This window comes from Acipenser ruthenus, chromosome 10 (genome assembly GCF_902713425.1).
Source record: "Acipenser ruthenus chromosome 10, fAciRut3.2 maternal haplotype, whole genome shotgun sequence".
Lineage (NCBI taxonomy): Eukaryota > Metazoa > Chordata > Actinopteri > Acipenseriformes > Acipenseridae > Acipenser > Acipenser ruthenus.
Window position 1 is genome coordinate 50,147,787 of NC_081198.1, and position 16,039 is coordinate 50,163,825.

Here is a 16,039-nt window from a genome sequence, read left to right on the forward strand (position 1 = left end):
GGTACTCGGGACCTGTGTGATGAAGGGCATTTTAGGTGAGCAGGAGAATTTTGAAAGTAAACCTGAACTTTACAGGTATCCAGTGCAGCTGGGCAAGACGTGGGGTAATGTGTTCACATTTTTTACATCTGGTAAGGATCCTGGCAGCGGCATTCTGAACTAGCTGCAGTCAGTTGATGGCGCGCCAGGAGACCACCATATAGAGAGTTGCAGTAGTTGAGTCGAGAGAAAACAAATGCATGACAGAATATCTCCGCATCTGGGAGGGAAAGGTAAAGATGGACTTTGGAGATGTTTCGAAGGTGGTAGAAGGAAGATTTGACCACAGAGGAGATGTGGACATCAAAGGAGAGGTTGCTGTCCAGAAGTACACCAAGGCTTCTACATTCAGAGAAGGCAGCAGCAGACAGTTTCCAAGGTTCAGGGCAGCTATATTGAGATTCTTAAGTTGAGTTTTAGATCCTACTAGAAGGAGTTCTGATTTGCAAGTGTTGAACTGAAGAAAACTGGCAGACATCCAGGCCTCAATGTCTTGAATGCAAGCCGAGAGCCAGACCATGGCAGAGGGACATCCAGGGTTGAGTTTTAAGTAGAGCTGGGTTTCATCAGCATAGGAGTGAAACATGAGGTTGTGTTGGCGGATGAGGTAATTACAGGGCAAAAAAATAGGTCTGACTTATTACAATTTACAGAATATTATAGTGCAGAATAGCAGTGGTGTGTACTGGATACTACATGCTGTTTGAAGTCCAGTAGCCTACATGTGTATGACAGCATTCTGAAGGGTCCCTTTAAAGAAGCGATGCACTAGGCTCAGACTCCAGACACTAGCTCCTTTGACCCCCATGGTGCCCACACGGTCATGTTTACAGGTTGTTAAGGATTAGCATATCTCTAAGACAAAACACCAGAGAAGGCAGATTTTAAAAAAAGCCATGCAGTGCTTAAGAAGACAAATAAGCAGCTCTTGAAGTTTGTGAATTTCAGGATAGTCCAGATAATAGCTGATAAACAAATGCAAACAGGTTTGCTATAGGAATCTTGTGATGTTGATAGCGCGGCTTATCTTGTAACCCCACTGCAGGGGGTTATAGAAAAGTGTTCCTCAATCCCACAGCCTAGTGTGTACCACAGGTAGGCGGAAGCTATGTTTTTAATACTTGTTATTTATTCAGATATGTATAATGACCCTTCTGTTTAAAACAGACAATCCCCTCTGAATATAAACGGTAGGGGAGACCGGGACAGCTGTAACACGGGTTAATTTTAACACCTCAAATTTCTCCAGTCTGAAACAAGCTACAGTGATGAAACTCACTCTGCACCTGCGCTGTTAGGTTCCCTGCTTGCCTCTAGAAAAGAAACTACCTGTGCTTAAAGCTTAAGATTGCATCTACAAAAAAACGATTTTTGAGGTAGGTAAGTAAATTTTTTTAACCAACTTTATTTTTGTGATATATTCCTGAGCAGTTCATGAATCCAAACCTATATATTTTTTATCACTAATCTGTGTAATTACAATTGGCACAGTTGATTGATGTTAGTTTAAGTTGTTTCTTGTCAGAACATGAAGTTTAGTAATGGCTCCCAGGGTTGGGGCCAGTTGTAACAAGTGTTACAATTGACCCCATACAACACTAGCTCATTTTTGTATTCATTATTTTGCTTTCAGTATGCTAAGAGTTAAGTGAGAGCGTACCGTTACACACATCCTGGAGAAAGCATCGAAGTCCAGAATGAGGGAAAGTCAGTGCGATCTGGCAAAATCATTTGATATTTGCCATATAACATTATCCAGATGTTGTAATTCCAGAAAGAAGTTAGCTGAGGAAGGATCTGGTACCTCATAGGCTCCTGCAATGCAGCTCCAGTCTTCACTGAGGAGCAGGGGGAAACAGCAGAATATATACTGAAGGCTGCAGATTCGTACCATGGACTGAGTCACCGTAAGCAGGATCATAAATTGCGCATGGTGTAAGACAATGCTGGGCTTAGTTAATAGTTGATATTGACAAACCAAGTGTTGAGAAAACTGGCAGTAGCCTAGCTGTGTTCATGGCGCTTTTCATTTATTCCTATTAAATAGCAGAAAGTGGATTTGAAACTATTTTAAAAGTAAAGTGGTGTCTTAAATAAGAATGATATATATATATATATATATATAAAACGTGTTATTTATTTGTTATTCTTTACAGTGTTGGATTTAACTCCGACCACTGTTACAACTGTCCCCGGTCATGGGGGTCAATTGTAACACATCAAATGGTTTCTGAGTAATGACGCGAAATGTAATTATATATATATATATATATATATATATATATATATATATATATATATATATATATATATATATATATATATATATATATATATATAAGCCAGACTGTTTCTGAAAATCATGATTGCTTATAAGCTGTGCTTGCTTTTCCTTGTTGTACTGAGAATTTAAGTGCGCTAACAAAACAAGAAAATAGAAAAACGAGATAATATAACATTTAAAAAAGACAGTTAAATTGTTTGCACACCGTTGTTATTAAAGTGTTTGAAATGCATCCGGTTTTGTATCTATATCATTATCATCCATTGCTTTACAATCCTCTCGATTCAGCCACAGCCTGTAAACCTAAACAAAACAAAGTTTAGGAAAATATTTAATGCACAACTCATTATTGAAGTGTGTTTAGATTACGCCATAAATGGAAAAAAAAATACCCGATATATTTTTTAACAAATTGATTAGAAAGGAAGTTTTACATATTTTATAAACCATATGAACCCGCTTTGATTTTAATAAGTAGTTTTCATACAGTCGCAAGGGAGTATGCTGATCACGTCTAATGGGGTGCTTTCCTTAAGCGAGAAGTGTGCTAGATAACATGTGTACAAACACATTGTAAAACAAAGTATTACAAATTAAAAATAATGATGAGTATTCGCCCGTTATAAACTATAATAAGCGCCCTTAAATAAAAATAATAGAAGATCGCATTCAGCGGCGGGCTGTGATAATAAATCTTGTAGCCTCATTAGAGCCGATTATTACTACAGGGGTCGAACAATCAGCTCGGATTCGTAGTATAACACTGACACACACAATTCCTGAATCTTCGAGTAACGCGGTAGCTCGTTAGGGCAAATAACGCTTTTTTCAACGTCTTTACCCAGTCCTTTCGCCGTTGTGAATAATCACTCCCTGATTTGAATTGTTAAAAACTCCACCTCTGTGATTAGGAAAATGCCGTGGTCCTCTTCAACATGTCTTGCTTCATATCTCCACATGGCACTCCCCTCTTCCTACACATACAGTTACACGCGTGGTGGTAAGCGTACACTTCGAAAGAGGATGTTTCTTAAAAACGCCATTGATGCTGTGTATAGTGCGCACACCGCAGATTTGGTCTTATAGAAATCTATGGTAAAGTCCGCAAAACGTTTAATCTACGGCTCCCGAACCGAAGGGGAAAACGTCCTCTTCAAAACAACTGCATTAGAAATTAATGTTTGGATTGGGGTTGAATATAAAAAAAATGTATGACATATATAAGAAAATCATGTTTACTTATTGTCTATATTTAAATGACCAACATGTTTTAACTTAAGCTAGGGTGCTGCAAAATAATAATAATAATAATAATAATAATAATAATAATAATAATAATAATAATAATAATAATAATAATAATAATGCGAGGGTGGAATAGGCCAGTAATAAAAACAATACATCTAAATGGAATTTCGCTTATCTTTCAGTTATGAGAGAAATATTAAATTGTAGATATCTGTACACACTAGCCACGGGTTACAGTGTTATAAAGCGCACTCAAGTCTTGTTCTTTTCAAATGTGGGGAAAGCATTCATTGAATGGGCTTGTCTCCGTTTCACTTTCAGTGCCCCCATATCGTTATTTACGGACTTTTACATTGCTTAAAGTTCCCTTGACGCTCTATTTACACGTTTAGCAGGGCCTGTTTTGTTTCGCCTTTTCATTTGTCCCGAGATAAAGCACGGGGGCTGCAAATGCTTTGAAACTCCAAGAATACACGAAGAGGCAAGCGCGGACTGAAAGATAGCCGGGTGAAGTCTCCCCAGCTCCGCCAGGATCGTCAATGGGCTCTTTTACATAATTGCGAGGGGGTTGTTTTCAGAAGTCAGAGGCTGACTTCACTTAGCCACATGGAGCCTATTTTGGTCTTTCAGATTAAAAATAAAGCGAGGGGCCATGAATGAAGTAGCCTACGTTTAAAAGGAGAAGCGTGAATGCAAGTCATCTTCCAAATTGGTGTGTCTGATGGGGATTTTTTTTTTTTTAACACAAGGATCTCTTTGTGGTAATAGCATCTCCTAGTCAAAAATAGGGAAATATTCTGGATTTGCAGGGGGTGAACGGCAAAATGATCTCCTCCTTCCCTAAATAGCACCATCCCCTTTCACTACCCAAACTCACTGTACACACTGGGGATAAGGTAATGAAATTACCCATATAACTAATACGAATAAAAAGCGCTTACTTAAGTGATTACCTGCAGTGTAATGTCTTTTGTTACACCAAGGTCATCGGGTGGATAATGGTGTACGAGTGAACAACGCTGTCACCGTCTGCCGTTTTTCATGAAGCTTTAGTTCAAGCGCAGCATTCCCAATGATGTACACGATAGTATATCTTCTCCCCTTCTCAGAACTAGTTTCCCAAACGAAAAGGAGAACTGTATAGCAACGGGAAGTAATAGCCTTGCTTTCTTGCCTGGGTGCTTTCTTTCTTTCTATCGGTAAAACGGGACTAAGTTAACAAAATTCAGAAATACTTCTTATAAATTCGAAATGATTAGCAGACATTAAATGTGAGTGATATTGTAGGTGTATTCATGCTGGAAATACGTTCATATATATTAATTCAAGCATAACTTGGCTGCCAGTCCACGAATATATATATATATATATATATATATATATATATATATATATATATATATATATATATATATATATATATATATATATGAGCCCTTAAATACATCATACAAATTGACAAGTAACCCCGTGCTTAGGAATAGCGAGTGGGTCGAGAGATCCATCTATAATGTCTGAAAGACAACAAATAACCGGGCAGATCAGGTATGAAATGGGAGTTTATGATGCGCCGCACCAGGATCGATTCCTTCATACAAGGTGCCCGTTGCTATAAAGTGTCGGAGATAGTACATCAATCTAGCCCGGGGTCAAGGGGTAATGGGCTGAGATAAACTCGTGTCCAGAAATCATCATTAAAGGGTACTACAGAAAGATGTACCTCCGAAAGCAGAATTGTACAATCGATAGACGGTTTAAAATCGATTACCGCTTTTATTTTCCAATTAAGTGTACATTTGGCTGGAAGGCCAAGTTGTTGTGACGGCCCTGTCTCACCTACTCAAGAGAAGCACAGAGGCGCTCGTGCTGTGACTGTGTCAAGCCTTGGAAGCAGCATCTGATTTGGAACGAGCATCGCTTTCAAGTTCTGCTCATTGCTGTTGTTGCATTTTCAAACAATATATAATATCAATAATAGTCATATATGTTTGTTTGTTTATTTTTTCCTGGATTTTTATTGCCCATAATTTATATTATAATATATTGGCTTTACACACCTGCCAGTATCAAAAAATGTTAGTGATCAAATTTAGAACACGAATTCGTATACACTATATCACTTTTAAACATTTGGGGAAGTCGCAGGAGAACTTCTGTTTATTTTATGCATGTATTTATTTATGCAGACATGTAGATTTTCTATGATGCGGATTGCACTCTTGGGAGTACACAAAGCTTATCCACGGTGTTTGTTGTGATGTTAACGGTGATTTAGATCGCTAATTCCATTCAATACACTCATTGGTGCTCGACTTCCATTGCTTCACAGCTGATATTTGCCGTTTTAAGTGTAGCACACATTTATACAGTGCACACAATTAATAAATAAATGCCTCTCAAGATCAAATAAAACAGACATTTCATGCATTTTATAACGGGGGTATTGGAATGGTTTGAAAATATACTTTATAGACAACAAAATAAGCATTCAATTATTTAAATAAATTGTGCTTACAATCTGCTGTATGAGTTTATGTTTAATTCCTGAACACAGTTTAAGGAGTGTCAAATCTAATTGCAAACACACACACACACAATGACTGTAGTATGTTGTCATGTCTAAGAATGCCGTTCTTAAAGCTATAAAGAAACCATGGACAACATTTCAAAAAATGTGAATATTCAATAAGTAAGGCTAATGTGGAATATTAGTGTAATACAGCTTTGAAATACATAACAGTATACACAATGCATTTTGTTTCTTTTTCTTACATACACCTTTCTAAAGACACACATAATACTTAAATAAAACCGATCCGAAGTGTTGACTATACGAGATGAATGGGGGGCATGGAATTCTGTCCTACAATTCCAAAACGACCTTTCACTTCGACCAATTAGGAACTTGGACTCGAGAGGGAGGCGGTTCTGAGGCAGAGGAGACGTGATTAAGTCAAAGGAGCGCAATTTAAACCTGCTGAGAGAGACACAGTGCGACAGAGAGAGAGAGAGAGAGAGAGAGAGAGAGAGAGAGAGAGAGAGAGAGAGAGAGAGCGAGAGAGAGAGAGAGAGAGCGAGAGAGAGAGAGACCAGCATTGTCATCCTGACAGAACGAGACTGCACTTTCCAACAGGGAAGAGATAATGAGAGCAACACTTCGACTTCCTCTATAAGACCGGAGCACCGAGAAGCGATGAAAACAGGAATGTTCGGACTTTAAAGACTTACAGCTTATACTGGACAGTATTTTAAAGTGATTTTCTCTCAATCGAGACCTGCACCCGCAACTGCATTATCTGAGGGCAACGGTATTCTGTAAGGAAGCATTTTTTAAACAGAATCTGCACTTAAATGTGCTGCAAAAATATATAAATAAATAAATAAATAAATAAATAAATAAATAAATAAATAAACAAACAAAAAGAAAAGCACGTTTCAGTTGCCTAAACTAATGCACCACTAAAGGACTGAACTGAAGATTCCTGGGATGCGTTTGGGATTTTAGTTTACTTTATTAGTTTCTTTTAAAATCTTTTACTTATTTGTTGGTATTTTTTCTATGTACGTACTTTTTATTACAGCTTCTATATGAGTGCAGCTTTCAGTCCGTCTCTAATGATGATGCAGCGCCCTCTGGGAAGCACCACAGCCTTCAGCATTGACTCACTCATAGGCGGTCCGCCCCAGCCCAGTCCGGGTCACTTCGTGTATACCGGCTACCCCATGTTCATGCCTTACCGCCCGGTGGTGCTGCCCCCGCCGCCACCTCCGCCTCCGGTCCTGTCTCAGTCGTCTCTGCAGCCGGGTCTACCCCCTGTGCACCCCCATCACCAGATCCCGAGCTTGCCCAGCGGTTTCTGCTCCAGTTTGGCACAGGGCATGGCTCTCACTTCCACCGTGATGGCCACGCTGCCCGGCGGCTTCTCGGCTTCTCCACAGCACCAGGAGGCGGCGAGGAAGTTCGGGTCTCAGACCCTCCAGGCTGTGTTCGAAAAATCTGAAGAGATTCGGCAGGATGGTGAAGACGGCAAGACGTTTCTCAGCAAGGAAGCCTCGGTATTATCACCATTCCAAGCGTCCGAACCCGTGCAGTCATCTATCGGTGAGTCCCTGTGTAACCCCACTGACGGCTGTAGGACTGGCAAAATACATACATAACAATACCGTAACAAAAGAAGATATTGTATTTTTAGTTTGGACTGGATAAAATGAGATTATATAAATCGTAAAGTTTTTAACCGATTTAAACTTTGTTTATTTTATTTAAACACGTTGCATAAGTGCTCCCAAACATCACTGCATATGAAACAAACCAAACTTTTAATACTATTGTTATTTTAGTGGTTTATTTGTTTTATTTTTTTTTACATTCTGGAAAGAAGACTATTCGATGGGATTTGTACAGGTCTACACTGGAAGCTAAAACAGTGCACTCGATTCTTTCAGCCATTATTTTGATAGCATTGCTTGTCAGTTACAAAATGCGTCTGTCCTGTAACATTACTGTGGACAAATGTCAAGATGATGGCTGGGGATATTTGCAAGAGAATACTTTTCTAAATAATTTTTCGCAGGGTTTGTTTTTAGATGGTGTATCAGTTTTCTATCATTTAAAACATGACGATTTAGGATTTAATATTTTAACAGCCTATATTTTGTGAAATTAAGTAACGAAATGTATTATAGAAAAGCATAATAATAATAATAATAATAATAATAATAATAATAAATCTGTTTGCCACTGTTTGAAATGCAACAGGGTGATATATATATATATATATATATATATATATATATATATATATATATATATATATATATATATAATTTAAAAAAATGTAACTGAAGCATGTAGAATTTTACGATTGCATTATGACATGGGTGTTACTTTATTTGTAATAAAATAATTTAAATATTATAAAAAAAAGTTTTTATTTTTTATATAAAGTTGGCAATTTAACGTAAGACTCCAAACAAAGGCTCTTACATTTCTACAATACTCTGTAGTTATTCGGGTTTAAGAAGGGGGGGGGGGGGCTGCCAGAAAAGTACGTGTGGTATTTAAACGAAAGATGATTTAACAAATGCAATACTATGTAATGGTCAAATACCAACCGAGTAGGGCCTACAGGGGAGCTGAAGTTCACTACACTTCAAGCTTCAGAGCAGTTTCTGAGTCGACAGTACAACAAATAAACAAATGCAGAAACAATTCGTTTAATTGAAATCATTGCTATCAAGAGCAGGTCAGAAACTGTTTTATTGCAATGAAAAGCAACAAGCAGATGTAGCCATCCTAGAAAACATCCAAATTAGCAATTTGAGTTATGCAGACAACAAAACTCAGCAGGGGGGAATAATCTTTATTTTGAGTAAAGGTTGTAATTATGCTGACTTGATCATCATAAATGAACTGGACGATCATTTAACATTGAATAACGTCGTCCCAAAACTCTTGGTTCGGTATAGGCCTGTTTATTTACCACTTTGCATATATATATATTTGGAAACAGCATAGATCACCGTTAGAACTGATTACAATAAAAGGCGTTCTCTCTGATATTTTAGTTTCTCATACAAGTACTTTTAACGTTACATTTTGGTTGATCTCTATACTGGGGAAACAATCTTTATAGGCTAAATCAAATATTTACACAATATCATTTATGCTTACTTTACTAGCAGCAGCATTATTACTTACATTATTAGTATTATTAGTAGTAATAGTACTAGTAGTATAAATAATACTAATAATATGAACAAATTGCTAGAATTACAACATACACCCAATTGAAAAAGAGACTGCTTCATGAATTTTCTTACAATATGACCGGTTTTAACAACCAGTTGTAATTATTAAGACACTATTAGTTTAAATGTAAAAGGAAAATGCAGTGATAAACTGCAAATGGCATGTGTCCACACTGAATATGCATTTAATTACGTTGTATTTTATTTTCCCTTTATAGCCAGAGCGCAGGGCAAAGATGATTCCAAGGACGACCAGTGCAACAGAAAGGATGAGAGTTTCTCCATGGACAGTGATTTAGACTACAGCTCTGATGATAACCTGGCAAACCAGACGCACGGTCAGAAGGACGAGGGGGACCCAAACAGCGGTCTGGAGGAGAACCTCCACGGCTCCATCGGCACTAGTAGCACCACGTCAACTGGCAAAAACAGGAGGCGGAGGACAGCTTTTACCAGCGAACAGCTTCTGGAACTGGAGAAAGAATTTCACTGCAAAAAATACCTGTCCCTCACGGAGCGCTCGCAGATTGCACACGCCCTCAAGCTCAGCGAGGTCCAGGTCAAGATCTGGTTCCAAAACAGAAGGGCCAAATGGAAGCGCGTCAAAGCCGGCAATGTTAACTCCAAAACCGGCGAACCCTCCAGGAATCCAAAAATCGTGGTCCCCATCCCAGTGCACGTCAGCCGGTTTGCTATTCGAAGTCAGCACCAACAGATGGAGCAAGCCCGTCCCTGAGTATCTATATGCCTATAAACACTTCGGTGTAAGGACAGGGTGGGGTTGTCTATTCAAAATAATACAATAATAAAAAAGAATAAATAACAATATTCAAAAAAAATAAACTGAAGAAATAAAAAAAAAAACATTACAAAAGCAAATGTGAGTTTATTAAATAAAAATACCTTTATTATGACTTTTTTTGTGAGATACGAGGATCTGAATTGAAGAACTTAATATTTATTTAAAAAAAAGACAAGTGTTGATATTACTGAAGATCATCGACAGTATTTTGATTGGTGTGTGACCAAATTTAAAAAAAAACAAACAAACACTAACCTTCTATTGTACATTCCTGAAGATACATAAGAAAGACCACGGACTGAAGATCCATAGAATTTAACATGTTTGAATTTTCCTTATAATTTCAGCAACTTTTCAAAAATGATGACGGCTAAAAACAGATTTTAATTTGTCTGTGAAGTCCAGGTGGCTGGTTTTGATTTGGCTCCCACCCCCTTGTAAAATAATGATTTTGAAGCTCATGAAACGTGACACAACAAAAGCACGCGGTGTTAATTTATTTTCCTTTTGTGAAAATGTAGCTTACTTCTTACATAAGTTATAAAGCGTTTTATTAAAAAAAAAGTCTTGTGAATAAAACTGATCAGCAATTATGTAAATAACAACTTGCCAGCATGATTTGTTTTCTCTTGTGTAACCTGTGGTTGGAATACAGGCAACTTGTGAACACAATGGTTCGTTTGCAGACTTACTCGTGTTTTGTGTGGCTACTGTGTCATTATTACTTAATGACCATTAACATCTTCCCTTTTCTTAATTGCAGGTTGTGCATATCCCGTTGACTTCCAGGTTTAGTGTTAAGCAATGGGAAGCTCAACGTCGTTTTCCCAGATGCGAGTTTAATTGTGCAATAAAGGCGTGTATCGGTTTAACGGGCTCTATGAGATAAATGCGTAATGTATCGGTATGGCTTTATTTCTTTTTTTCCATGCAATATTTCAGCATATAAACTTCTGCAAGACATGTTATTCTTGTATGTTAATTTCAGAGAGGTATTCTTAGATTTAAATAAGGCAAATGTGATTTATAAAAATGATCGACTGTAAGGAGTCACATTTTAATATAGTTTGCTTTTTTAAAATACTATATAGACGTATATTATCTGCAGTTAAATATTAAAACAAACCTACCTATACCAAAAGCGTTTTGGTACTTATTCATAAGGTTTATGACTTGGCGGCTTATATTAATGCTATCCGATAATGTGTACACCTGTATATGAAAACTGCCATTTGATAGAAGCAATCATTTGAAATAGAAACAGACCTCAATGATTCTGTATTTCACTACACGGTCGAGTGATATTTTTCTTTAGCTGTATAGGTCTGTGAGACTGTGCTATTACTGCTCTGGTTTAGTATACCAGTGGAGTCACTAAATCAGACAAACGAAAAAAAAAAATCCTTCTGCCATCCTGAATCTCGCAAAGCCAGTTGTCGGGATCGCAATGGCGTGTTGTGTTGCTTCAGTATAGTTAAATGAGCCCCGAGGTCATGTGGCGCACTACTTAAAGGTCATCATTAACATAGTTGAAGAGGTCATTCTTTTTATCAATTCCAGAATATGTGTTTCACCTTGCACTCGTCCTCGTCTGTTTGATGGAAACATGACAATAATGACACCCCCCCACCCCCCTCACCCTCACAGATGAGACTCACGCCAAGTCCAGCTTCATTACCATCAAACGCCTATTAGGAGCTGGAGGTGTATCGTGGCGGCGCTATTAACACGCGGGGGAAAAGGCACTGTGAACTAAACTGGCCACGAATAGTTACATTACCGTACTAATTCCAAACAAACATTGTTCCCAAATGAATAATTTAATTGCAATAAACATTTGATTTCCCTAAAGTTTTCCTCAAGCTGAAACATGTTAGTGTTACAAAATGCAATAGGTAGCAAGTCAATATTAATTTGATCAAATATATATATATAAACAGGTAAACAGTCTTAACGGATATTCTTCAATGGTTTGTTTTCGAATGCGAATGTGAGTTTACTGCTGCAAGTTACACTTCTACTTTGTAGCGTTTATTTATAAAATGGCCAATACTGACATGTCTATAAAATATATAGGACTTTAAAACAGTTTGTACTGTAATGCGTGTCTATAACAAAGGGAAGAGTTTAGAATAGCAACGTTACCTGTAATATGCATATCCTTAACTATTGAAAGTGATGATGAATGAATGATTGAATCCTGCATGGTGAAAAACATGCCAGTGACGCTACAGTCAACTCTCACGACTTTGTATGGCATCCAGCGCGCAGTCTGGTTATTACTAAATTACAATTCTACCATCAAAACACGGAGGTTTAACGAAATGCGTGATCAAACGATTACCTTGGTCTTAACAATGCTGCAGCTGATCCCTGATCGCCACTTCTTAGTCCAATACAAAGCGTAGATGACAAATAACTACATGGCAGCTTTAACATGCGCGTTCCTGACAGCTCAGTCTCGAGGGCATTTTCCGTATGCCTGCACCTCACCAACAAAATAAACAGCAACATCCATGCCACGCCATAAACAATCCGGCGATTTGAAGATCTGCAGCAGTCTAGTGCAGTACAAGCTGTCTTTCCACAACAGGAGAGAAGTGAAACACAGTGCCTTCTGATATCATGAATTCTACACCCTCAAAAGTTAAGGTAACTGTATTACTGATATACTTCTTTTAAATGTATAAACATGAAATATCAATTAAAAAAAACAGATACTTGCTTAATAAATAGTATATATACATGTTGGAATTACTTAAAGGAATTGTGACGTTCACATTAAGGATCTACTTTCAACTAAAACAAGGAAAAAACACGGGAATGGGGACATAAACAAGATAGATGTTTAAAGATCCTCTCACGAGTCCAAGACGCGATTGCCTCACTCAAGGAATTAATTGCAATACCCAATCTCTAACCATATTTATTAAATGTTCCGGTGATTAAACTAATTAATCTATAATCTAAAACGGGTTTACAAGCTGTATGACTGCTTTTTAGTGCTCCAAACCAGAATACTTTAGTGGGGCTCGTTCCAAACAAGTGCAACCAGACGGACCGACCAAGTGAACTGGAGCGGCACCCGAAAGAAACCTCTTCAAAGTGTAAGATAAGAAGGCAGGGATTTGATATTTCAGCATCTTCATGGCTTTTATCTGGCGGCCTAATCAGTCAGATATGTGAGAGAGAGAGAGAGAGAGAGAGAGAGAGAGAGAGAGAGAGAGAGAGAGAGGAGAGAGAGAGAGAGAGAGAGAGAGAGAGAGAGAGAGAGAGAGGAGAGAGAGAGAGAGAGAGAGAGAGAGAGGAGAGAGAGAGAGAGAGAGAGAGAGAGAGAGAGAGAGAGATCTGACAATCGTCTTGGCTCTAATGAATTTTTTTGCAAATTGTAATCAAGCCAGGCCGTCTCCGATGGCTGATAAATGAGACCCAAGGGGTTTGGCCAGGACCTCAGCTTTTCATTCTACCATGTCCCTCCTGCACCAAATTAACAGCAACTTGTCTGAGCCTCAAATTAACTCCAAATGATTAATTCTGATGTAAGGCAAGCCTGGAGAATAGCTTGTCCTAATAGATGTTGGGTTGCCAATGCTGCCTGAAATGAATACTCCCCCCCCCACCACCGCCCCCACCCCTAAGCCACAGCTTTTTATTTTTATTTCACAACAAAAACAAGTGATAGATTCTGTAAAAAACAAAACAAAAAAAAAAAACAGTGGACTGTGCTCTTAGAATCAGTCATCCTCTGATTGTATAAGAGTATAGTGACACATTAACAGATTTGTAGCTCAATGTGTGCAGTGCAATACCTTTTTATTTTCATGATCAATGGAAACAAATCTGTTGGTTCTGGAATAATGCTTTGTTTAAAAAAAAAAGTTCTCAGTCAAAAGTTATGTGGTTTGACCTAAATATTGTTAAACTCAACACACATTGCCCAAATAAAAACTGGCAAATCACACTATGCAACAGCAGCAGCTTCACCAGGTTAGAATTGCACAATTTAAACATGAGTTGCAATGATGCCCTAAATGGCAATGTCACTTTTATTGTGTGCATTGTTGACACAGAAGATCTCATAGCACTTGTCAAATACCCAGGCGTAATCGTCAATGGCACACACAGGCTTTTCTCATCCTGTAATTATGGGAAAAATGTCTCTCTTTATGCTTACCCATGCACAGCATAGCTAGTGTGTTTAAAAGAGCAGAGGGAAGGTAAATAACTAAAAAGGTTTACTGGGCTTGAGCTCCGAAGAAAAAAAAAAAAACTCCCTTAGCAAATTATTATACCAACACACCATAAATCTGAACACAGAAAGATGTGTCTACATGAATTCTCTCTTTGTCAATAAACAACTGCTAACAACATTATTTTACTTAAATGGACAAGTACTTCTTACATTCCAAAAAGTAGGAGGTCACTCACCCACACACAGAGACACACATACACAGAATAGGGTTTCAGGGATACCAACATTTTTTTAATAATGAGTTGGGTAACACAGTGGAGAGTATGGTACACATCTCCAAGCAATATCCTCAGAGTACGGTACACATCTCCAAGCAATATCCTCAGAGTACGGTACACATCTCCAAGCAATATCCTCAGAGTACGGTACACATCTCCAAGCAATATCCTCAGAGTACGGTACACATCTCCAAGCAATATCCTTAGAGTATGGTATGCATCTCCAAACAATATCCGAGTCTCTCTGTATGGGTTTGCATTCTCCAAGGACCCTAGAGTAAAGGATAGACAAGACCACACACACATATTGGCAAGACATCTTAATGAGGATCTTGCATTGACTCTAATGAAGTGTAGATTTACAATTCGAAACTCCAGAGGCGCACGGATCACCATAGCCAGTGGCGACAAAGCAAATATTTATTTTAAAACAACGCTTAGATCTCCCACGCATAATGAGGGCCGGGCCCTGGTCACACTGCACATTTCTTACTGATTTTCATCATTGTGCAGCCACAACTGGTTTATATAGCGTGACACACACACACACACTATACAATATGAAGTTCTTCTGACCGCAAGAATGTGTAATCAAGTCCAGAAGCTGCTGCACCTTGAGGCTGTGTGCAAACACCCAGACAGACAGACAGACAGACAGTGCAAGAATGCACACTAATCAAAAGTGAACCTGCATTTCAAAAGATTACAAAAGCCTGTTTTAGATAAAACGTGAGTGATTCTTGTCATCCTGTACCCTTTGCTTTATTACAGAATTACAGTAATTTACAGTCACTTTAAACAATATTTTGTGTTTCTGGAAAGATAATGGGACAGGGGCTGGTTGCATAATAAACCTTAAGTATTAAGTTTAACACTTAAGGATACATTTTCCCTAAAGGTTATTTACTTAGATGTGTTGAGCTGATGTGGTGGCAACTGGAACAACCTTGAAATGAATCCAGTTACATCCAGCCTGGTACTTTTTTGTGTGAATAAACATTCAAAAACAGTGCTAAGCTAAAATGCATGCTGTATGGTAGTCAGTGCCTGCTTTCTGAAATCTACAGTACAGTACATGATAAAATAACATAATTCTGTCTTCTCTGTGCTATGCAATGATAAGTCAGTAAGTATGATGAAAAGCCTGTTTATATTAGCGGCCTCTTTAAAAAAAAAAATAGACACCATTATTATTAGTGATGCAGCCGCTTCAGTTAAAAATGCAACAGGGTTCCCAGTGTGTCTCTATGTATAGGACAGGGCACACAGAATGGCCTTTGCACTGTTGCTATAGACTAACTCTATTCTCCATAATACCAGTACACCTACTTAGATAAAACTAGTTGTGTTCATCACTTCTGAGGGTTAAAACAGTACCCTGGGACTCCTACTGCAATGGCTTTTTTCTTTTTCCTTCTGAATTATTATCAAGCCTGGTCTGGCAA

At 38.1% G+C, this 16,039-nt stretch overlaps 1 protein-coding gene across 1 annotated transcript; it reads left to right on the forward strand.

Moving 5' to 3' along the window:
• The first annotated feature begins 6,611 nt into the window (after positions 1-6,611).
• LOC117413786 (homeobox protein GBX-2-like) lies at positions 6,612-10,796 on the forward strand. The gene is made up of 2 exons (XM_034924093.2): positions 6,612-7,673; positions 9,541-10,796. Exons 1-2 carry the CDS (start codon positions 7,160-7,162, stop codon positions 10,056-10,058), a joined length of 1,032 nt encoding a protein of 343 aa, XP_034779984.1. The 5' UTR covers positions 6,612-7,159; the 3' UTR covers positions 10,059-10,796.
• The last annotated feature ends 5,243 nt before the right edge of the window (positions 10,797-16,039 follow it).